A 25,077-nucleotide genomic window follows, 5' to 3' on the forward strand; every position below is an offset into this window, starting at 1 on the left:
TGTAACTTTCCTACCTAAAACAGATAAGAAGGGTTTGGTATGAATCTACATAAACTGGGCATTTCACTTGGAGATAAGTAAGCTGTCTGGTGAGTATAAATAAAGTACCTGTGTTAAAAAGTTAGAAGTGTGTTCAACACTCAACCCTCACCTCCACCACCACCTTTTTTTCCTTGGAACATAAGGAAACTAACAAAAGAAATGGAAGTATGGAACAGCAAAAGAAAAAAAAAAATTAACCTGAGACTTGAATACAGACCTGGCTTGGAATCCTACTTCCAATTAATGTTACTTAACCGTGCTTCAGATTCATCTGTAAAAGCAGGGTTGTAAGTATCTACTGTTCTGATTGGCTGAAACAACAATGTGGGAACAGCAAATAAGATGATGAATGGAGACATGCCTGTTCATATGGGCATTTATGGAAGTTAGTTTCTCCATATAACCTCTGGGATGGGCACAGATAATAAGGAAAAACCTATAGAAGAAAAGGGTGTACAATCAATTCATTCTGGACTGTACTTGTGTGATTCCAAATTGGTCTGGTTGGTCCCAGTACTTTTCTTTCCTATGTATGCAGTTCTTGAGCCCTGGTTGTTCCATGCAATTCCAGTTGTTTATCCAGAAAGAAAAGGAGGAAGAAAAAAGAGAGGGAAGAAAGAAGGAGGGTTGGAGGGAAGGAGGAAAGTGGGAGGGAGGGAGGGAAAGAGGGAATGTCTCTTTATTTCATGTTCCTTGCCACCACAGGAATTTTCCCATTGAGAAATGGGAAATTTAAAAAAATAAATCGAATATAAATATTGCTGGTCCAAGTACCTGCAGCCCATTACAAACCTCTGCCACAGCAATATATATTCTTTTTCTATATGCGCTCTCTCAATTCAGCTTTTGTTCTGTCTCTCCCATTCGATCTGTTTTTCTCATACTCTTCCAGATAATTATAGTAGAAATGAAATTATCACCCAGCAAACGACGTGGCAATATGTGTGCAAGGTTGATCTTGGGAAACCAATAAGACAAAAAAATAAAAATAATAAATCCCAAACAGGTCTTTTTATTTAACATAAGGCCAAAGAAGCTATCAGGCGTTGCTGAATACTGTCCACTAACTGTACAAAATATTGACTGCATGCCTCGCAAACACCAAAATATCCGCTGGAATGCCATAGAAATAAATAACTTCTGCTATAAACACATGAAAACATATCAAACTGTTATCTCTTTAAACATATTGTAAATAAAAAAATTACCAGTACTTCTACACAATAAATATTAAGAAACCATTGACATAGTTGAAATGCACTCATATAAATTAACAACTTTAATTACATTAGCCAAACAGACATTGGTTAAAGAACTGCATGTAGTATGCCAAAAAAAAACCAAAAAAAAAAACCAAAATAAAATCAAAATAAAACAAACAAACAAACAAACAAACAACATAAACCACAGAACATAAAAGGTTTTAAAACAAAACAGGTTTCAGATTATCTTGGCTTTCATAATTATATTTTTCTTTTAAAGAAAAATATCAACCCATTGTCAATGCACTGTTTTTCAAAGCATTTAAATAGAGGGTAAACCCCATCGGAAATTAATACAGAAGAAATGATTCACTTTATGCATAAAAAATAAATAATAATGTAGCTGAGACATGTGGTTTGCTTCTGCTCTTGAAGACGTGAACAGCTTCTAAGCATTCATTTTTCTCTGACCCATACAACAGCTTCTCAGTGATAAAGGGTTTAATTTAAACACACACAATGTCCACCCCCAAGACTTCTGCCCACTTCTACAAGTTCCATTTATTGTGTAGGTTTTCAGGGTGACTAACTTTTCTCTACATTGAAAAGGGAAGTCGCCAAAAGGCCCACAGGAAATCATTTTATCAAGTGAACATGATAATTTGAATCTAAGCTTAATACCTTCTCTGATTTTTAGAGTCATCTTGATGTCCAATCCCACGAGGGTGACAAAAAATTCACTTGCTCTATCTAAGAGGAGAAGGCAGGTACTCTCCTTAAAATCAGAGTGTGGAATCAATCTTAAATAAGTATGAAATTGGTTGATCTTCAGGGACAAGAAAATCCCAACTCAGTGTGCCAGAATTCACCTTACTTTTTGGAAAAGAAAAGAAAAGAAAATGTTAATCCAATCTTCAACATATTTATCATTCTTAAAAGAATATTTGGTAATAAAGGCTTTTCAGAGCTTTGAAGATTGATGTGGGTAGATTTTTAAAAGCCTAGAGATGGCCCTACAGAAAGAGTAGAGAGATGCAAAGACCAGATGAAGCCACACTTGTTTTAGGAAAACAGACAAGGAAGACCCAATCTGGTGGAATTTAAAAGCTTTTTCTTTTGACCTCATGCTGTTCCATGAAAAGTGTGGCTGTTCGCAGAGCGGCATAACTTCCAAGATTATTAAAGATAGTAGTAGTTTATCATTTTATTTCAAGGCCGTATACACTTAATAAAATATTTTGGTTAAAGTTCAAAGATGTGTAATTTAATGTAAATGAAATCTTCCCATTAAAATATTGTCATATGGAATATCATTTAGTTCTGCTTCTAATTACTGTGGCCACTCATCAAACCCCATCGTACCTTCACTATGTCCAGGACTTAAAGGTTTTAGTAGATGGCATACGTGTTTGAGATGAATGGAAGCCACAAAGGGGGATCAGCTGTTTTTTTAACCTCTTTTTGCTTTGGCCATTGCCTGGGCCAGCTCTGTTATCACACAGTGAACTACGACTTGGTTTCCCAGGCTATTTACAGGTTCCCATTAGTTCCAGTGCCAAAAAAAGAGGCAGTTCAAAAAGCCCTCCAACCTCTAGACTTTAGTAAATATAGCCAGGTAACGTAACGACATTAAATCTGCCTCCATACAGCCTAGTGTGATAGCAGACTGATCTGGTCTATTTCTCAAGAAGAGCTAAACCACCTTGAGTAATATTTGGTTTCTCACTGATATTTTATTTTCCTACTATTAATATTTTTTAAAAATCTATGAATTGACATAGGGCTGAAAGCTTCAATATTTTGCAAAACGCTAATAACGTAATTTTCTGAATTAGACTTTGTTTTTCCAATTTTTGCAAACTTCAAACAAGTCAGTACAAATAAGGTTCTGTATTTTAAAAAGCACATAAATGAATAACTTCCGATCTAGGCAAGCTAAATACTGTAGAATAAATTAGTAACAATTTAGCTTTAAGCAGGTACTTTGATATTTATAAAACAAAGTGGTTTTTGTTTTTTGTTTTTTTTCCTTCTTGCATCTGAATCGACGCATACCAATCTATACATCAAGAGTTTTGGCTGTAAATTAAAATATTCGCAATTTTTACTACTGCCCCCCATCCCTGCTCCCCAGTCTTTTCCTTACTCCTACTCTCTTAAACACCTTCCCCTGAATTATTTATTGTTTTACTAGTGACAACATGATTATTGAGCCCAGCTGTGTAGGGTAGTATTTTTCACAACCAGGCCTTAATCATAAAAAAAAGATTAAAAAAACCCCAAACAAACACAACCACCTCTTTTATCCTGGGCTAAAGGTTAATTTTTGTCTGCAAAAGCTTCTGATTTAAGATTGATTCCAACAGATAATACATATGTTATCCAAAAATAATCGGCCTAGATTGAACATGAGTTTCCTGTTTTGTTTTCCCAGCAGGGAGTAAATAACTTGTAGAATGGGGGTGGGGGACAAGAAAGAGGAGGGAATTGGATCCCTGTACATTGAAGGAGGGTCTTGCTGAATATTCACTGGAATTCCCAGGCTTTTTCCCATCCGAATTTCTGAAATGTGCCCACCTAGTTCAGAGTAAAAGCAAAAACGATAGCCTATCCTTCTTAAAAATACTGTGTTTTGCACACAAACATTCATTGCTTTAAGAACATTAAAAAATGACAGCCTGAAGTGCTTAAAATGTGTATGGACACGATGCGCCACATGTATACATACACACAGACATGCATGTGCCCGAGCACTGTATATATACACATACAAGCATGGAGCGTTCCATGAATCTGATTGAAGTTGATAGCCAACAGTGTACAACTACTGTACATCCAGTATGAAATGTCCTGTTTCATGGATGTAAAAGGAGTCAAAAAACCAAACTTCTCAGGTCTTTCAAGCCTGAACACAATCCACCTTACTCAACCTTGGATCCCAACCCCTGACTCATCGACGGTGAATGATACCAACCACAGACAGACTGTTTAAAGGCTCACACAAATGTCTTTGGTGTATGTGTCTATTTTTTAAGGTACAAAATAATAATAATAATTAGAATTATAATAATAAAAATAGCTATTTTGTGTGCTGTAGCAGTTCTTTTATAGCTCACATTAAGTGCAGCTCAGAACCCGCCCCGCCCCACCCAAAGAAAATACTTGTTAAATAAGGATTAGACAGGTCGAACACCATTGTAGTGCAAATAGTAAACGATTAAAAAAAAAACACAACATTTACAAAATATAGAAATGTTTGGATCCAACAGATGGACAAACATATTCCTTTCAAGTATCTCTCCTTGAAGAAAATAAAAATTAATCAGGTTACTTCCAATACAAAAAAGTCTCTCTTTTTTGTTCTCTCTCAGGTAAACAGTTTCAAACCTATTAGGTTGCATAGTTCTAAGATCATAAGCACCTTAACGAAATGTAACTTGGTATTCTTTTTTCCTTGATCTTTCATGCTTCCCATTCTTGTTCTCAATTTTTTTTTCATTTTGGTTTTTGTTTTGTTGTGGAAGTGGTGCAGAAAAAGAAGGTGTGACCACCTGCACACGAGTGTTCTTTTACCAGAACGTGTGTGTGTGTGTGTGTGTGTGTGTGTGTGGTGTGGAAATGCCTCTGTGTGTGTGGTGTCTGTATGGTGTGTGTGTTTGTGTGTGTGTGTGTGGGTTGTGCATGTCTTTGTGCAGTGTGTGTGTGTCTGTGTGTCCGTGTGTGTGGTGGGTTGTGTGTGTTTGTGTGCAGTTGTGTCTTTGTGTGTGTGCATGGGCTGATATACACAGAGAGAGGGTCACACAGACATACCTTACGACCTGGGTTACTGGGTGGGAAAGTGCCTATAACTGGCCCTTTCAAACTCATGGCTTTCTAGATGCTATTTGGGTTGTGTCAGCCCACATTACTGCAGACCGGACAAGTTGACTTCGAGGCTCATACCGAAAGGGAACCGAAAAGGAGAGGACAATATTCCCATTTGAGCAACTGCTGTCACCCCTTGAATGCTGGAGGGAGAAGTGAAGGGTACCCCATTTTCCCTCTCCCCCCAAATTCCCACCTCCTTCACTGTTTCATCTCTGAGCCCTGGCTAAGGAATTTCTCCACATCTTCCTTCATCTGCTTCAGGTTTTCTTTTAAGTTTATTATTATTTTTTTTAATTTCTATTCTTCTGGTTGTTTCAGTCAGAAACCTTAAACATGTCTTCATGTCACCACTGTCTTCTCTGGACCATCTTGCTCCCATCCCCCCCGGGCTGGGTGCTCTACGAGCACCCACACTCCTCCACAATCATGTTCTGGATGTCCTTTTTGATGATGTTCTGCCCATCATCATAGTACAACATGGACATGGGTCTCAGCTTGGTGGGCACACAGCACGACTTGAGGTTGGCAAAGGGGCTGTGACCCCGCATGCGGTAGTGGTTGATGACCGTCGAGTGAAAGGAGAGGGATGAACCCGACGTTCCTGCTATGTGGCTGGGACACTCACCCTCGCAGTAGTTGGCGTGATAGCCAGAGGGAGCGATGATCCAGTCATTCCAGCCAATGTCCTTGAAACTGACAAAGAACTGTTTCTTACAGCAGATGTTGACCTTGCCGTCACACTCCAAGCCCCGCCGCCGGCGCCGGTGAGGGTGGTCTTCAGCCTGGCGGGCCTGCAGCATGAGGAAGGGTCTGTGCGACTGCTCCTTCTCCTCGTCCCCTCCCGCCCCTCCTTCTCCGTCCCTCTTCTTCCCTTCCCCCTCCTCTTCTCGCTTCTTCTTCTTGCCCAGGAGCACCAGGCTGGCGCCGGTCTCGTGGCACTGGTCACAGGCAATCCGAATGTCCAGGGAGCTCTTGCCCTGGTCCAGCAACCGCTGGATGCAGCTGGAGACGGGGAAGATGTGCCAGGTGCTCTTCCGGGCATCCACCGCCTTCTCGGATATCAACACTTCATTCCTCTCCCCCATCAAGCCCACTTCCTCGGCCTCCTCCCCTGTGTCCCAGCTGCCCTGCGGGTGCTTCTGCTGTTGAAAAAGATGGATGGTGACTTTGGTCCGGGTCCTGTTGGCCTTGGGGACTTTCAGGAAGAGCCAGATTTCTGCACGCTCCACCACGGACAGGTCACTGCCTTCTTTGGAAATCTCAAAGTGCAGCGTCTTCCTGGCTGTGCCTGAGGACGAAACAGCACAAGAGAGAGCAGGGATAGGGTTAGTTCTGGGGTTCATGGCCACTCCCTAATTTCAGGCAAGCATGGGGGCCTCTGTTACAGACCATCTCCAACCGGGCTCCTCAGATGAAGGCCCACAGATCTTAAGGACGGTTTTGACATTTTTAAATGGTTGAAGAAAAATAGGATGCTGTGACATGTGAAAATTATATGAAATTTAAATTTCAGTGCCCATAAAGTTTTACTGGACCACAGCTAGGCTCATTTCTTTATAGGTTGTCTACAGCTGCTTTTGCACTAGAACTTGGATTTGAGGAGCCGTGACAGACAGAGTCCGTCTGGCCCACAAAGCTCAAGTGATTTACTCTCTGGCCCTTTCCAGAGAAAGTTTGTCAACTCTTGCTCTAGAAAGAAGAGGGTCTGGATCTGAGTGTGTCTGGGAGACTGGGTCTATTGACTAACTGACTTAACCTCAGTTTCATCTTTTATAAAAGGGGAATGACATAGCGACATTTGACCCATTATCCCATAGGTTTGGAAGGACCCAATGGGATAACATAGATGAAGACACACTATAAACTCTAGCAAGCTGTGGGAATACTATTATCCCCAACACAAATGTGCACACACACACACCCCCCCACCACCACCGTGTAAGTCTGCATGGCCTGTACCCACAGAGCTAGCCTCCCCTTCCTCCACGGCCACAAGCCACTTCACTCCCCATCGTTCCTCTCCAGGGTCACTGCGACAGCCTTTCCTTTTATGTGCAAGCCGCCAGGCCAGCGTGGAGTCAGGCCCCCTCTCCCATCATTTCTCCATTAAGCAGGTAAAGGGATCTTTCCCACAGGTGTATCTGTTTGCATCACTTGTTCCTTCCAATCCTTCACTGAGTTCCTGTTGCCCTCAGTATAAAACAGAAACTGCACGGAGCTCTGGGCTCTGCCTGAGCTGCTCCCGCCTTCCAGCTCAGCTGTCTCCCGCTGCTCCATCCTCACGGGCCAGCCACGCAGCCTGAGCATCTCACACAATCTCTCACCCCCAGGCAGGGACACTTGCCGCTCTGCCCAGAAGACTCCCGCTCCCAAAACACCAGCTTCGGTGGCTGCCCTTAATGAGGTTTCAGTTTTCAGACGGGACGACCCTCTTCCTAAGCCACCTCTGACATCTCCACACACACCCTCCTGCCAGTCTAGCTTAGGACGCCCCAGGTCTGAGGTCCTGTCTGTCTCATTCACTGTCATAGCCCAGAATTTAGCAGAAAGTAGGCAATTACTTGCTTCCTTATTAACACATGGAGGCGCCCTTTGCATTGAGCTAGATTAAGAGATCCATCTCCTACCCCCTACATCCCCCAGACCACTGCCTGCATGTACCTGCTTCCCACTCTGAGTACACGCATCCCGAGTCCAAATCTGACAACCATCTGAAAGTTCATCTTAGAACTCGCAACTCCCTGGGGAGTGGGGGGTGGGGGTTGGGGGGTGGTCTCCCTGCCTGGATTTCTATAGCTAACGGAAATCCAGCCATACTTATCACTCTCAGCCCTGAGATGTTTACGGTACTATAAATTTTAGGCCCGGTTTCAAGTTCTCTGCGGCAGAATGCAGGCTCTTCTGTGCATGGCGAGCTGTAGATTCTGTTCTTAATTTAACACGCTCTGCACAGTGTGATTGTGCTAGTGGTAAATTCACGGAGGCCGGGGCCGAGAAGGTTTGCATAGGAAAGGTGCTCCGGCATCTCTGTAGAAACTTGGGAGGACACTGGCCCTGATGGCGGTGGTGGCGAGGGGCAGACCTCGCATCTCTGGCGGGAGTTGAAATGAATCATGAAGTTAGGTTTATGATTAGATCACCAGAGCGGGGAGCAGTCAGAGGAGGAAACTGTCTTTTTTTAGGAAGCATGATGACTTTTTTTTTCCAAAATGGGAATCCAGTACTCTCCTTTGCTAAAAAAACGGCGGGGTGCTGGGGGGTTGGGGGGAGGGGGATGGTAGTGATTGTTGGTCTTTTAAGAAAGCAAAAGAGGAGAGTCCGGGAGACCGAGCTTCATGGTTTAAATCTAAAAAGAGGGTCGGCTGTAGTGGTAGGGTCCTGCCGAGACCAGAGGAAAAAGCTGCCGGAAGCTGCCCTAGGCTCTGCGAACCGGCCCGGAGGAGAGTGTGGTCCCCTCCAGCTCCCGCACATCCGCCCTGCCCCGCGGAGGATGTTAGACAAGCCCCCCGCTGTTCTCCCTTCTGCTTCCGCCCCCGGCCGGCTTCTGAAACCCTAAACCGCACAGGGTGCCACTCTAAAGACAAAGAGGTAGTAGCTGCAAAATTAGAGAAGCCAGAGGCCACAAGGTTCTGTTTTGTTTTTCTAGGAAAGAGTGTGAAACGCGAGAGTCTGTCCGTCCCCGGGCTGGGAGAGCCCTCTGGGTTTGACGTTAACTCATTCCCACAGGCTCTGCTCTGCTGTAACCCATGTTTGCCAGCGGGGCGCTGAGGGTGAAGGGAGATGGTCCCCGGGTAAAGAGAGGGTCCAGGTGGCAGTGTGGACCCACCCACACTGGACTTTCCTTGAATAAAATCCAGAGAAGTCTACACATGCTGGGAGGGGGTGGTGAGATGCTCACTGGCCGACCTGTACAAGCGAGAGCGCATGCAAATTGCCTCTGGAGGGTCAGCGAGGCCGAGGCCCCTTGCTTCCAGCAACAGCCTACAGGGCGGCCCCTCATTTCACAAGAGCTGGTTTCTAAAGCAAGATATGGCTCCACCCCTTCTTCACAGGCAGCCGTACTTGGAAGCAAATGATTTAGTGTTCCTGAGAGAGGATTGTGCAAAGAGAGTACTCATTAGAGGGGGCTCAATCTGTCAGGTGCTGTTATATTAGGATCAGAGAGTCATCATAAAATGACTTTCATCCTGGTCCTGGCTGGTAATTAACTGCATGGCATCGCCTGCGTCCTGGGAAGAGGCACCGTGCTGAAATATGCATCGGTTTAATGATCTGAGCAGAAAGACTCGGTTCCCTGTATTTGCCTCCACTGCCTGCGGACGGATCTCTCCCCCATATTTCTGACATTTGGATTTTCCCCCTACTAATTGACATGCCTGTCGCCTCCTTCTCCTGGTGTCCATTTCTGGAACTGCTATTTGTATATTGCATGAGGTTTTATCAGGGAAAAAAATAAAACTGAGATCCAATTTCATGAAAATGCTGTTGCCATAATGCTCAGGAGAACGGGGGGAAGAGAGAGATTCAAGGCTTCCTAATGTCTACCTTACATGCAGGTACATTTTCAAAGTTCTATTGTATTCTGACTTATTCAGCAGTGCATATTTTTTTTCTTTTACATCTAGCTTTCATTGCAGAAGTGGGTGGGGAGAATGAGACAGCTAGACGCTGGATGGAATTCATATATACCAGGGCTGTAGGTCTCAGAAAGATATTACAACCCTCAAATTTCTTAGGCATGAAAAATATAAGTAGTCAGCCACTTGATTATATTTGCTTTATCTGTGTTTTACCTGAGACAGATGGCTATACTGCAGTGATGGTTTCAGGATGCTCCAATCCTCAAATCTCTACGCACAGCAACTCGAAAAATGGAAGGAGGTTGCCTAAGGCTGAGGTGTTTAGGATCAATTGCTAGTCAGTTTCAGGTTTGACTTAAATATCTCCTGCTATAAAATCTCGGAATGGAAGTCTTCCCATAGTGCTTTGTGGTACAGCATCAGTTTATACAGGTGTGCACTGGGTTCCTACACTGTTACCTACCTATCTAGATAGAGCTGGAGGCTTTGCTAACCTTTCATTACCTACTCTCTGATAATATTCTTTTCATCCTCTGTGCTATTTTTTCTCTCCCGAGGCTTGTGAGCAAGGCTTGTATCACAGCCTGCTCCGCCTGAGTAATTCACTAAGAAAGTCCCACGCAAACCCATGTGGGTGATAATATTTCATCACTTAAACCTCTCTTGAGCTCGGTGGACACATACCAAAGGGAGAGAAAAAAAGGGCCTAAAAATGGGTAGGAGGGATGACTACTGCACCTTATAGGGAACACCTCAGAAATGTTGCCGGACGGGAGGAAAGACTTTGGAAGGCTGGAAGGGAAAACACCTGAAAGCACATTTTCCTTGGCTTTTGTGCTTTCAGAATTTTTCAAGTGTTTTTAAGAACTCACTCACTGAACCGGCATGCCAAGGGTTAAGCAGCCAGCCTCCTGGTTGTTCCCCTCCGCCCACATCAGGATACAAAACGCTGCTCATCCACCCCACACCCCCCCCTCCAGCATCTCAGGTTCATGGGCGCCTGAACAACTCCAATGAAATAAGCAATACTAACAAGCAGGGTTTCATTTTTGATATGGTTTCTTCCTCACCGGGGTCCTGCTCAAAGTATGCTGCCCTTCTCCATGTGGGTAATGATTAAATCCCAAATGTTAATGTAAAGAGCCTTGTTGTTTATGGAGAAGTTAAAGTCACCATGGGGGGTGGAGGGAAACCTCAGTGTAAAACGCGGCTATGACTTCAATTTTCCGTCCTTTCACCAAGGTTTCCCTGTGCCTAGATGTGGTATAGTCATGGGTGGGAGAAGACAGAGCTACCTTTGAAGGCATGTGTGTTCCCTGAAGCACTAATTTTGCATTTGGACTGTTTCCAGGGGTTTCTGCAAAAAAGCAGCAAGTGAGGCCTTAAAGGTTATGCCTCCTTTAACCTACAGGAGAGGGTCTTGCCTGTAGCAGAACTACAAGTTTGGTTATAAATTATCTTTTGATTTTTTTAGCCTGAAATATCTTTTCTTAGGATGTGCTATTGAATTGTAAATGCTCGGCCACACTCCTGCATCTTTCATTTGAAGGGTGATGAAAAAGTTTAAATATTTAGAGAGAAAGGGATTTTAGTTTCCTAAAAAAAGTAGAAAAAAAATCCTGAAGGTTCAACCCACAGTCTTTCAGAGACTTCTTCCAAAGTTCCTGAGAACTCTTACGCTATGAATTTTTGGAGCTAGGAATCAGTTGGGTAGGAAGCATTCTGAACTACAGCTAAGAGATCGTGCCTGAGTATATTTTAGCAGAAGAGGGGGCAAGACGAAAAGTCCTAGGAAGGTACGATTCCTGGCTCTCCAAATATGAAAACTGCATTTCTACCCTGACGCTCTACCCGCACCCCGACTCCAGTGCACCTCCTCCACCGGCCCAAACCACTAACACATCTCTTTTCACATCTTTTCCCAACCGTTTCTCTCTACACTCTTGGTTCAGAAACAAACGCATCCTCCAAAGCCGTAAGCTATGTTCCCACAAGGTGTTAAATAAATAGACTTTCTCCTCCCTGTTCGAAGTCACTTGTCATTTGTCGCTGGTGAAAACCGTTGATAAGACAGGACAACTAGGCTACAACATCAGGGGAGATGGAAGAGGTTTTTTTGTAAAAGCCCAGGCGGCCGTATTAGGGAGAGACGTGTGAGCAAAGCAGTATTGTTGATGATTCATGGTCACATTTCTCCCCGCTCTGCTTTGTTTGCTTCTGAAATTTCTCATTCCTCTGTCTTCCGTAGAGCTCCGGAATGTTCACATGTATCACTAGAATTCCCATTTCCTTTCCTTCTGTCTCATTTAAAATGTTACAGGTAGTAGTCATGTCCCTCCCAACCCATAAAATCCTAACTTTTCCTGCAGAATGATAGGAAGGAGGGGGTAGCTGATAATCACCAAGATTAGGGCGATTCAGGCTAGGGCTTCCAGTAGGTGAAATTGTGTTTCCCTAAAAGATTAACTGGTTAAGGAGCAAAAGTCTTTGGAATGCGCCCTCTTGTGGCCGATCATTTCCCATTATTCAGCGAAGAAAGTGTGTAACCCCTAAAGACACCCTCCAGTGAGGGCGAATTCATTCCCAGGCAAGTTCAGAAGACTGGCGTGGGGTGATGGGAGTCAACTTCACCTTGAGATGGCTTTCTTGGGGTGGAGGAAAATAGTCATCCCAGCAAGCTGCCTTCGACCCCTGTTTGGGAACATTTGTGTACATTTCTAACTCAAATCTTCTGTACCTAGTATCTTCCAAGGGAGGAGCTTTATGTGTTGCTTTCAAACCCACATGGCTGGGCTATGTGAGCATTTTCTATTTGTTGGTGCTTGATTTGTCTTTCTTCCCCTATCCTTTCTTCAACAAGTGCTATCAATTGCTAACTTCATTACCAGAATCAGAGTATAAATTTGGCCTCATAGGAGGACTCAAGGATACAGTGTTATTGTACTTTGACCAGCTATTGTCACAAATGAAAAAAAAAAAAAAGAGAGAGAAATTAAGATAGAGCGGTCAAGAAGACCACTGATTTTGACTTCAAGGACAATTATGGTGATAGTTGGCTTGGCCCTACCCATCCCTTCCTCTTTTCCTTTAAGGTGTTAAAGTAAACAACAGAGGATTCTGTTGCCAGCCTTGCAAAGAATACAGTCACCTCGGTGAGCAATCTGGGGTGACAGACTTGAAAATCATTTTTGTTTGTGGGAATACATTTCAGAGAGCCTGAGGGCAAGGCTTCGCTGATTAGTCAATAACAGCTCATATCAGCTTTACCAAGATGGGGTGCTTTCCACCTGAGCACTAGGGGACAGACTCAGTCCAACAAGTTCCTGGCACTTGAGTTCTTGGAGTTCCTCAACTGCGGTGGCCATGTCTTGGCCTTATTCAACCATCCTGATGAGCAGAGGCCACACTTAAACAAGAATCCCCAAATGAGGAATTTTGAGGCTGAAGGATTCATCTAGGGGTGAACATCGGTGACATGCGTGCAGGTGACAGATGACTTACTGACTGGATTCTGTGCTGTACAGAACAGTTTCTAAAGAAAAGAAAAATGAATGCCCTTTGCTACCTCCCAGAACCTTGACGTTTGACGTCGTTTGAGCATTGCTAAGGTTGAATTGTTCCAAAAGTAACAAGACATTTTCGTATATTCACTACAATCATCCCGAAGATAAATCTCTTTCCTGGGTCAGCAAAAGAACAGCAAAATACTCACATGGTACTTACTCTCCTTGGAGAGTAGATTGTCCACAGAGCAATCGTTTTTGTGAAATCATACAAAATCGACTTAAAGTTGAGGCGTGAAACTCCTCAAACGAGAACAAGAAGCAAGCGCGTCATACACCTTTTCTAAGAATCCAGCGGCTCACCCAAAGTCAAGTTGTAAACTCAACCAGGAGGACTTCTGCATTACAGACCTTAAACTTTAGTCCACGTGTGAGTCAAATGAATCCACCTTTTCAAAAAGTAGCTCAATTTCTTTCAAACTAAACACCTACCAGAAAAGATCTTTTTAAAAATGACGAGATTTCATATAACTGAGAAAAAGATTGGCACTCAGATGAGGGCCATAAGTGAGAAAGAAGGTAAAGAGTCAAATTCTTTTACTGCAAAATCTCTCAGTGCCAAGAGAGTAATTTGCTACACAAGTCAGAGAAGTCAGAAAGTGGGCATATTGCTAGCATCAGGCGTAGAGTTAAAAGTGGCCAAAGGCAGAGGTCTACCTAGTCATATGATGTGGGAAAAGCCAATTGAGGAAGAGCTGCAATTAAGGCCATTCTGTGTGGCAATTGGTATATAGAAACATATATAGGGTCCCTCTGTGGCAGAAGGAGCAGTCCCTAGACCACTGGAATCCATTCCCTGCTCAGGACCCCAGGAATGGCTGAGAAAAACTGGGTGGCAACTCAAAAACTCCAACCTGCCTTTTTTCACTCAATAAGCTTCACAAGATAAAGTCAAAAGTATCATGTCCTTTGCAGCTGCATTATAAAAAAAAAGCTTTAAGCGAAGGAAGTCAGAGGTTCTTGAAAAGAAAGAAGCTTCTGGTGAGACAGCTAAACTGCCCACAGGACACCAGGGCTTTTCCTACGAGGGGAAGCCAGCAAACCAGCAGGCTATCTCCCCCAGAAGGATGCCCAGGTCTCTCATGGTTTTCTTGGAAATATAACATCTGAGTCAACAGGTTTTCAGGACTGGAAATTCTGAGTGTTGCCTTAATTGTTTATACTACTGCGGCAAACTTTTAAACAGCAATGCTGGGAGTCCCGGCACATACTTTACTGGCCATATGCTCCACCAAACAAAACAATGGCATTCCTTTCAAATGGATTTGGCAAGGGAGACAGTTCTTTAGCCTGGCATTACCATGAAAGTAACATGAAATTAACACATCTGTGTGCCTGGGCTGCATGCAGGGGCTTGTAGGCTGGCAAAAGGATCTGGGTCACCTAACTGTAAAAATAACCTGGCCCCCAGGGTCTCCAGCCCGCCCTTTTGACAGGTAATTTTTTTCTTCAGCAACAGGTTAGCTCGGTCCTGAGCCAACGATGAGAATCTATTTATTAAAGTTCTTCCTCTTAAGGATTGAGGGAGCGCTCAGCGTAGTATCTGAGAGCACTTTGTCAAGGTTGCATTCCTTGGCCGAGAGCTCTTAGTAACTTTACAGAGAACAAAACTCTTTTTTTCTTTTTTTTCTTTTTTTTTTTTTTTTTTGGTTCAGAGAGCAAAAGTCAGTGCTCCGAAAGGGACTGCTGGTTCAATGTCATCTGTTCCCTAACCCCCCAGCCCCCAAAGTTGCTCTTCGCTGCCTAGAATGTGATGTCTGTGCTCTTACAGGCAGAATTTCTAAAGGTCAAAATGACTGTCACTAATATGCCCTGCTTCTCGGATGTGGCCCCTGATTGGATTTTTTAAAGGAAAGGGGTTGCTTTTAAGACAATGACTTCATCTGTGCCATGCCGCCCCGATCCCGCGCTCGCCGCCCCTCCCCTCCCCCCAGTAAAAACTTGGGATGGGGTCCGGAAGCCTCCAGGCTCCCCCCCGACCCCCCCTCCCCCCGGCCAGCACCCGAAAATGCCCCGGCTTTTCCTCCGGGCTGCTCTGATCTGGTTTCCCCGGCAGGCCGAGGGAGCCTCTCTCAGAGCGGCTTCCTGCTCCAGATCGGGCCGAGTGCTTCCTCCGGGGCGACGGGCTGAGATACGCAAGTGTGACCTAGTCACCTCCTGCCGGGGCTCAGCCCAGGAGCCCAGCTCTGTGCGGTCCTCTCCCCCTCCCCTGCGTCCCCTAATAACTCCTGACCTTGCCCGGCAGGGTACCCCTGGAGGGCAAGAAGTTCCTCCCAGGACTGTCAGACCAACGTGACCCCCCCCCCCCCGCCCCATCCCCCCAGGGCCGGCACCCACCTGACTCCGCGAACGTGATGATCTCCGAGGTCTGCTCCATAAGTTCATTCATTTCTGCCCTCCTGCCGATGTCATCCTCTATCTCCACGTACCCGTTCTCCCCGACTTTGCCCACATGAAGCTTTCTGATCGCGTTCAGAAGCGCCGCCTTGGGTACCGGCTGGGTGACATCGGGTCTCTTCTTCAAGTGCAGCATGTTTAAAATGTGCTTCTTAACGGCCTCCACCATCTCCGGCTGAGAGTTGGGTACGTCCTTTGGGAGGGTGGCCAGCGCACAGGACGGGCAGTCGGGGATTGCACTGTGCCCCTCGGATCCCGGGGTGGGGGAACTCCTCACTATAATCCAGCAACTCGCCAACAAAAATCCTCGCAGCCAAAGCAAGGGCATCCTGGCAGCAAAAGTTGTTGTGATTGCCCTTTTAAAAGGCTCTGCTTTTCCTCCCCCCCACTCACGCACAGGTTTTTTTTTTTTTTTTTTCCTTTTTGGGTTTTTTTTTTTTTTTTTTTTTCTTTCTCCTCTTCAGTCAATTCTCTGGAACAAGAACAAAAAGTTTTCTGTGAAGTTTTGTTTGCAGGTTCCCTCTCTGAATGCAGTCAGTGCTGTAGGTTTGTGGCTGTCAGGGAGGAGAGTTCTGACTGTCTCCCAGTAAAAGAGAAGGAGGGAGGGAGGGAGGGAGGGAGGGATGGAGGGAGGGAGGGAGGGAGAGACAGGGTGGGGGGGGGGAGACAGACAGAGACAGAGAATGGATGGGAGGGAAAGAGAGACTGGGAAAGAGGAGAGAGGGGGAGAGAAGAGAGAGGGAGAGAAGGGGGAGAGAGGGAGGGAGGGAGGGAGGGAGGGAAGGAGGGAAAGAGAGAGAGGGAGAGAGAGGGAGAGAGAGAGAGAGAGAGAGGGAGAGGGAGAGAGAGGGAGTGATTGGCCCTAAGTGAGTGAGTGAATGGGAGAGGGAGGGAGTTTGTCTGTGAGTAAAGGCTGTGATTAGGAAGGGGAGGGACAGCTCTTTCTGACAGGCTGCCTGCCTTCTGCGTACGGCTCCCTCACACACACCTCTCTTCAAATATCACCGTTCTCCTCTGGAGTTCTACTTTCCCTTCTGAAAGAAATTCTCCTGATTTGCTGCTGCTACTTTCCCCTTTCTTTCTCTGCCCAGTCCCCTTGCTTCACCTTCTTCCTCTTTTGCAGGGGAAAGCAAAGCCCCAATCTGTCTCCATCGACAGGGAGGACCAGACGGAAACAGCCTGCCCCCAGCACCCCTCCATCCTGCCCGGCCACAGCCTGGAAGGTGGGGCTCGGAAAGAGGGGTCACTGGGGCCAGCCTGATCTTGCTGGCCAGAGGGAATCCTGCAGACCCTCCTTTTCCCCCATTCATTCATATTTCAATGTTCAGGGCCGTCAACAGTGGCAGGCTATCAGAGGGGAGCCCAATAGAACTTTTGTTTGGGGTCATATAATACACTCTACTTTTCCCAACTGCAGAATGCAGCCGGGGCATTGAAAGATCCACAGGCAGGCAGGCAGCACGGTACATGCTCTCGTCATGTGAAGCTCTGTCCCCTCTCTTTAGCCACCGCCCCTCCTGCCCGGCACACACACTCCGGGATGACAGCCCACCACCGCTGGCCCTGACTTCACAGGCAAAATGCAAAATTCCGTTGGCCTTTCCCACATTATTTTATACAAATAATGCACTCCTGTGACTTGAATAACTGGTCCTAGGGGGAAAGAATCTCTAAAATATATTGGCAAATTATTTTCTCTGTCATGTGGTAGTTTGTTCAGCCTGCCCCCTACCCCCACCCCGGACCAGTCTGTTCACGGACTGGCCTCTTGATGGTCTCTTTTTCTCTCAAAGGAACGGCACAGATGAAATCATCATGGATTTCAGTGTTCACGGAAAAAGAAAAATGTGAATTTTTAAACAATGCCTCTCTGAGTTTTTTTAATTCTCCTCCCCCCTGCCCCCCTCCCTTTTTTTTTCATTTTCTGTCTTATTGCTTTTATCTTGCAGAAGTATCTTTAAGAGGTCCATCTGTTAAAGCTTTCCTTCCCTCTTGGGTTTTTTTTTTTTTTTTTTTCCCCACACATAAGCCCTCTGAGTTTCTGTAGATACAGTCAGCTTATATCTGACACCTAGTGTGTTCAGAGCATTAGAATCAAGCAATGCACTTTGGGTGGGAAAAGTTAATAAACAGCATTACTTGCAAGCATAAGAGCTGAGGGCAAGGGGAGGAGGGTGAGACCAGTGTGATACTAAGTTACAATTACAGTTTGCACAGGTAACAATGCTTTTCTGAATTGGATACCCTGCCCCCCTTTGCTGAAGCATCTGCCTGCGAGGCTTTCTCTGTTACCATCAATTACACTGTTACTATTTTTAAGATTTTGTTGACCTTCCCTAAAGAGTCTAGTTTTTTTTTTAATTGGGGGATGGTGAAAGAGAATGGGGAAAGAGGGGGAGCATTTGTGTTAATCATCGCTTAATAAAATACCCTGGAAATAGAAGACTTATAATCTACCTATTTGGCGTCACATATGCAATACCCAAAGCATTTCGTAGCCCAATTAAGTTTTACAAGAGAGGCTGAACTAGAACTCAAAGTTTCACGACTCCAAACAACTTGAGAGTCCCAATAGCTGCATTTAGATAAGAGCAACCCATCATTTGAACTCTCTCTGTATGTGAGTTTGTCTGTGTTCCCTGAATTTACTGTTTGTGAATGTAACTTAAAAATCAGCTTTCTCTTTGGCACAGGTCCTTGTATAGAGGTGCTGAACTGGGTTGTAGAAACACATAATCTATTTGCATGCTGTACTATTAATAGCTCTACTAACTTGCTTGAATACGTAAAAAGGTACAGATCACAATCTGCATGGAAGTGCCAGTAAGTTGTAAAAGTCCTGCTCACCATCTGACTATGAACGTGGAAAGAGCTCAGAAGTAAGAGTGAAAAAGCATTACCTTTCCGGTCCTCTCACCAGCAGACTCTTGTCTCATGTGGTAAGAGCTGTCCAAGTTCCTCTTCATGGTATTGGCACTGAGCAGTTTTATACTGTACTACTTATTTGTACAGTCACACACGGGTACCAGTCAAGCAGAAGAGGGCTGGGGCTTTGTTTGGGATTGGTTAGGATCAGCATGACATCAGCAGATGACTGGTTTTTCCAGTGTGAGACATATTTCATAACTCATTATCTAATGGAAAGCCTTTCTTGGCTGCTGTGACACTACTGGGTGATCACTGAGGCAGTGAAAAACCTCTGACTGACTGGACTCCCTTTTAGAAAAATCCCGGAATCCAACAGCTCTATCTCACTGAGGTTCCAACTTTCAACTTTTCTTTGACCAATCATGCACACACTTCTCATTATATTCAGGCTTGGTTTTATATCTTCACATAAAACATCTGTTACTTCATGAAGTTGCCTCTATTTACAAAGTATTTTATTGTTTCTAACAGGGAAGAAGAATTCACAGCGCTCTTCAGAGAGATTCTGAGTTTACTTTTTAAAATAAGATAGTTCAGGATGGGAAAAACAATAGGAAAATATGTATACCTATATGGGATGATCTCCCCTCCCCTGACTTACACTATTATTTTCCATCTTGAATAACTGAATTTTTAAAAATAAGATATTGTATTGAGAAAAAGAAAAGGAAAATATGTATACTTACAGGCTGATAGTCTCCCCTCTGCCGACTTACACTATTATTTTACATCTTGAAATTGAATGCCTGCTTTATAAATCATTTATCACCAAGAACTTTGGAAATAGTCATTCTCTGCTAGTGAACTTTATGTGTATCCTTCCCAGTCTTAAGAATCCCAGTCTAACTAGCAAAAAAAAAAAAAAAAAAAAACACTACATCATTCTTCCTTACCAGAACGTCAAGTCCTATGATTTCTAAATTGTTACAAATATAACATGAGATTAATGAAAAGAAGTGAACGTTTCTTGAAACAGGACTTAAGTTGGTCAGGGTGTCTTGGGGGAGGGAAGAGGCAGTGTTAGCAAGCCAGGGAAATAACACAGGAGAAAGGACCCCTCAGACAAGAATGCTGGGGAATGGTTGTTTGAAGGAGTATAGCTGAAGCCTAAGCCGGGTACTCATGACAAGTTGAATAAAATGTGCAAAATTGGGAGCTAATGAAAGCCATATGACCAGATATGCTGTTTTGTATGCAGGATTTAACATGCATAAAATAAACTTTTCACTGTGCCCACAAGCAAAATATAGAGGCTCTGGCCTCCTGATGTGTAGTTTAAGCAGGTTCCTTTAGGACACCAGAAGTCTGTCTCAGGGGGTCTGTCTTGGCTAAACACAGAGAAAGTGTGGGTGCTGAGCTGTGTATTGGGGGGGGGGGAGTATTCTAAGAATTGCATATGCAGAAATGAAGTAGGAAATAAAATCGTTAGGTTGTACAGGAACAGAGGGAATCTGAGAAGGAAAGATAGAAACTGGATCAGTGTTGGTTAACTCCAAAGCTGCCCATCAGTTTCAAACTGGACGGACCCAGCCCCTCTATAAGAAAGGAATTTCCCCATCCTTTTTGCATGAGCAGTCCGGGACAGCGGTGTCCGGGCCGGGCATCTAAATGCACCCCTCCCCCCAACATGAACGTTGGCGTCCTGGAAATACCACCATGTTTATGAGTCTGGGGGCACAAACCAACCCGGATGAGACCCTGGTTCCACTGCTTACTAACCAGATAACATCAGGCCTCAGTGTCCTGATCTATAAAGTGGATCCACAATACTCCACTGCAGGGTCAAGCACGGTGCTCAGAAAATACTGGGTGATATGATTTCTGAGATGCCCCGGTGCCTCTCTCTGAACAATCTGTGTCACAGGAATCTGCGGCACCCCGACCAGAGGAGACACCCTCTCTCGGGTGACTCAGATCGCGTTGGCCACGGATGCCACCGAAGGGCCCACCTGCCTCGGTCAGCCCACCAGCTGTGATGTCATTCTCCACCTGAATCCCCAGCCTCAGAGCTGAGCCACGCTGGAAATGCCTCCTCACTCAGTGGAAATGAGGTGGGAGTGGGAGGGGAAGTTGGCAGGTTAAAATAACTTCTGTCGACTATTCTGGATGGCGGAATGATCTTTTCCGTCCCGGACTCCGGGGCCCAGGGGCGGGGAGCTGGTTCGTCCAGCTCCTGATCAGCGTCTCCCGTTCCGTCCTCGGCTTGGTTTCTCTTTCACTTCCTGCCCCCCTCCCCCCCGCGGCTCCCCGACCCCGGCCCTGCGGTCGCGCTGCTCGGCCTGCTACTGTACCTTGAGCAACACCTGCTGGCAGCTCCCGGGGATCACGCCGGATCGCGGCCGCTGCTCGGGCCCGGCTCGCGGGGCCGGAGTCCGGGCCAAGCAGTGCGCAAGCGGCCGCCTCTATTTTTACCCCGAGCACCAGCAAGGGCAACTTCTTTTTAAGAGCAGCTCTTGATTTTTTCCCCCCTTTTGGCAGCTAGAGAATTCAGAGAGGGAGGGGGAAAAAAATCACTGATCAGGGAGGGCAGCTGGGAATCTCTGAACCCAGCCATCAGGGCCAGGGTTGAAAGCACGGCCAATGTCAGGGACCAGGACCGGGACCTGCGGGCTGGCTCCGGGGCGGACAGACGCGCGCGGGGAGCGCTCCTGCCCCGCCAGCTCTGTCCCCTTTCCGATCGCGGAGCCGGGTCCTCCCAGCCACTGCGCGAGCGCGGTGGCCCGCTGCCACCGCGCTTTTCACCTAGTGCAGGCGGCCTGATTTACTGGCGACTTCACAAAGCTCCCCGACTCCTCGCTGGGGCCTTTTGCAGGGCTCTGTTCTCGCCTGGAGGAGCGGCCCCTGGAGAATCCGGTGGAGCAGCTTGCTTCGAGGAGCCGGGAGGGAAACTGTGGTACCTTATTTTACTGTAATTGCAAAAGGCGCGATGTGCCAGAGATGTATATTTAGAAGTTGTATGTTTCTACTTTTATGTAAATGGAGCAATTAGGGCCTGTCTTGCTGCTGCTAAACTCCAGGGCTTGTGCCTTGCTGGGAAAGCTGGTGTTTTCGATCACAATTAGTGAGCTGGTCAAAACCCAAAGTTCCTTTAAGGATAAGAGCTCAGGGGTGTGAGCGGGGGAGAGACCAGCGTCCCGGTGCCATCCTGGGGCCCGCGGTGACACACACCTTGGGGCACGGCTAACCTATAGTGGCGTTTACTCGTAGCAACAGCTGTCCCCGTACAAAGTTGGCATAGATCAAGGAGCGAGTATGTTCATTTTTTCTTCTCAAGCAAACCGTCTGTCCTTCGGCTTCCATCCATGCTATTAATTGGTCTCTTTACTCACTACTCCTGGAACAAGGAGACAGGCCTAGAAAAGGGGCCCGTTTTTCATGGCTCTGTGGTTTTAGCTGCTGCTCACGCTTTCCTGTTATTCTGTTTAAAAAAAAAAAATAAAACACCAGGAGGCGTGAACGCCCCAAGCAGGTGACTGGGAAGTTGTCATCTGATTCAATTGAAATGGCACGAGGCTGGGGGGTTCAGGGCACTGGCTAGGCGGCTGACGACTCAGGGTGTTTTAGTTCCTTCCTGTGAAAAATCTGTTCCCCCCAAGAGCATGATTTCTGGTTCATCCCGTCTGGGAAACGGAACATAAAACGTGACTAGAGGGAGAAATCAAAAGGTCTCGAGGTGTTCTCAGCAGCTGACGTGTTATTCTGGGCTCAAGGCAGGAAAACCTTGCCCCCGGTGGGGAATGGACTCCCTCGAGAGGCAGCTCGGGATCCAGAAAACGTGGGCGGGATCCAGAGTGATATTTGCTGCAGCGAGATTTCTGGAGTCTCATCAAATGGTTTGGGTTGAATACAGGATTGGCAACCCCTGCCTGTTTCCTGGACAGCCGGAGCCTGCCCATTGCCTGGGCTCTAGGTTAGGTAGAGAGATTTGGGACAAAGAAGGATGAGCATCTCACATTCCAAAGTGAGCTAGGAAGCTGTTTGCTTTTACGTCAAATCAATGAATGAATACAGCTAAACAGAGAGAGAGAGAGAGAGAGGGAAACATTAAAATTCCTCCAAGGGCTGGAGTGGGAGTTTGGGATTAGCAGATGCAGACTATTATATATAGGATGGATAAACAACAAGGTCCTACTGTAGAGCACAGGGAACCATATACTTCAATATCCTATGATAAACTAGAATGGAAAGAATATGAAGAACGAAAGTATAGATACGTGTAACTGAATCACTGTGCTGTACAGCAGAAACTGTCAATCAACTATACCTCAGTAAAATCAGATTTTTTAAAATCCTCCAAAATTCATGAGAAGACAACAGGGTCAGAAGTAGTTAATCCAAAACTCTTATTCCTAAGCCTCCCACTTCTCTGAGAACCACCAGAATATCCCACAAGGCTTTGTGCTATGCGCAACTGCTCTGTTTTAAGAGTGTTTGGAAATGCCTTATCTGAACCAAGGGAACCCAGATGCTAGAACTAAAATGACTAAGGAAAGAAAAGCAAAAACAAAACCCAAACCAAAAAACCCCAGTAAACAAACTGCTATCTCTCCATCTACAGCAATGTGTTCTCAACTGGGAAGATTTTGCTCCCCAGGAGACATTTGGCCATGTCTGAAGACATTTTTGCTTGGCCTAACTGGGGAGGGAGGTGCTACTGGCCTCTACTGGGTAGAAGCCAGGGGAGCTGCTAAACATCCTAACAATGCACAAGACAGCCCTCACAAGAGAGGAATTACCGGCCCCAAATGTTAATTGCTTTGCAGTTGAGACACCCTTGTTTAGAGTTATCATTTAAAAGTTTCACCTACTTTCCTTCCCATCCATGACCCAAGGGGCCTTAGCAACCAGGCAAGAGACTAATAATTCCAGGGATTCTGCTTCCTCATGTGTCTTGTGCTTCCTGACTGATGGGGGCCCACACCACACAGCAGATACTGACACAGTGACGGTACCTCTCAGGCGTCCCCACCAACTTTCCAGTGTGGCCTCCATGTATTCCCTGATGGCTTTGTGTCCTAGTCAAAAGCACAATCTGGGTGACCAGCAACAAAATGAGATGAGCTGGCCCCCACCCAAGTCGTTAGGAGGCAACAGATCACGGAAACCAAAAAGCGAATGAGGAATGAGTTATTCACTTGAGCAATTCAGTATCAGAGAAATCCACGCACTAGTGAATTCCCTGAAGTAAAATTCGCAAAAGTGAGATTACCATGCCTTGCTCCCAGAGCAAACAAATATGATGTGGCTGATTTTATTTGTTTAATACCTCAGGGGAATGACACACAATCAATATCCACAGAGAGAAAACAGAATGCTTTGCTAAATCCTAGTGCATGTTCCAAGCAAGATTATATTCTCCAGACTTCCTTAGGAAGGCCATGGCCCTTCAGGTGTTGCTGTCTTGTGAGAGTTGGGGGAAGTGTTGTGAAGGATCCCACATCAAGGAAAATAATCATCATCATCAACAAATGTTGGTGAAACCCACAAAAGGGAATTTGCCTGGATCTAACTAGCTTAGATGTGAAATGCTGTTGTCCGTACGATGAGGCCAACTTCCCAGGTTTATCGTTTAGTCCCTGAGTGACCTGGATCATCTAGAGAGGAGAGGGTCAGTCAGAGATTGTGCTGAGATGAACAAAGCACGAGGGGAATGTCTTAGACACTCGGAAGCCATCTCATCAACTCCAACACCTGAATCACAGTCTCCTCAGGTAAATGGTGATTTTAGAACCAAAGGCCAAATGCTTCAGAAAAGCCAAATGATTCAGAAAAGCCCGCATTTCTTCCCAAGAAGTAACCATTTAGTACTTGTGGAAAACTCAATCTAGAGAGAGAAATAAGCATTTTTAACCTCTAGAGAAAAATAGATATTGAAAAAGAGGAAAACCCCCCCAAAAAACCCAACACTAATGCAAATGGAATAAACATGCCCTCAAAGGCCTTCCTGACCAACATATATTTCCAAATTGTTTATCAAAACTCAGTTCTAATCCAATCAGGAAACATCTGGTTCATCTTCCTATTGCCCCAGAAGACTACGGAAAGTACTTACAAGAGAACGGATAACAGATTGTCGTAATCGTGGTTCTCACCTGGATGCCCTTGGGTTAAAAGTTCCATGTTGCTGACTTGAGGACATATAGGCTTAGCCTATAGATGCCATCGGACTGATAAAAGCAGAAATCTTGATCCTAATCCAGTGTCGTCTCTCCACAAAGATGCCCCACTACCTGCTCCCAAGTTGTAGCTTTGGAGGGAAGATGCGGAAAAGGCTGGGGGCAGTCCTGTGTGTATTTCTTTTTATCAGTGAATTGCTGCCTCCCTCGTGTGCTAATAGAAAGAGTCCAAAGGTTCTGCCCCTCTATCAGAGCACCTCCAAGGCCCATCCAGGCCTGCAGAATGGGAGTGCCCTTGTTCTGGGCACGGTGTACTTTCATAGACACTGGCAGTGTGCTCTGGCAGTGCCTTGGCTTGGTTAGTAAATATTTACAGGTGCCC

The 25,077-nt window shown here is 45.6% G+C and overlaps 1 protein-coding gene across 2 annotated transcripts; it reads right to left on the reverse strand.

Annotated features, from left to right (window-relative positions):
• Positions 1-1,039: 1,039 nt before the first annotated feature.
• INHBA (inhibin subunit beta A) lies at positions 1,040-24,845 on the reverse strand. 2 transcript variants are annotated; one of them, XM_036864025.1, is made up of 3 exons: positions 24,672-24,845; positions 15,592-16,123; positions 1,040-6,399 (listed from the first exon to the last, which is right to left on the reverse strand). In XM_036864025.1, exons 2-3 carry the CDS (start codon positions 15,977-15,979, stop codon positions 5,510-5,512), a joined length of 1,278 nt encoding a protein of 425 aa, XP_036719920.1. In that variant the 5' UTR covers positions 15,980-16,123; positions 24,672-24,845; the 3' UTR covers positions 1,040-5,509. The 2 variants fall into 2 exon arrangements, with proteins under 2 accessions (XP_036719920.1, XP_036719919.1); XM_036864024.1 differs by lacking the exon at positions 24,672-24,845 and having other exon boundaries at positions 15,592-16,236.
• Between the last annotated feature and the right edge of the window lie 232 nt (positions 24,846-25,077).

Source organism: Balaenoptera musculus, chromosome 9 (genome assembly GCF_009873245.2).
Source record: "Balaenoptera musculus isolate JJ_BM4_2016_0621 chromosome 9, mBalMus1.pri.v3, whole genome shotgun sequence".
Lineage (NCBI taxonomy): Eukaryota > Metazoa > Chordata > Mammalia > Artiodactyla > Balaenopteridae > Balaenoptera > Balaenoptera musculus.

Excerpts from the sequence above, each read along its gene's own strand:
- INHBA (XM_036864025.1), bottom strand. The coding sequence starts at position 15,979 with ATGCCCTTGCTTTGGCTGCGAGGATTTTTGTTGGCGAGTTGCTGGATT. Across the intron at positions 6,400-15,591 it reads CATCACGTTCGCGGAGTCAG|GCACAGCCAGGAAGACGCTG; the intron begins GTGGGTGCCGGC and ends TTTCGTCCTCAG.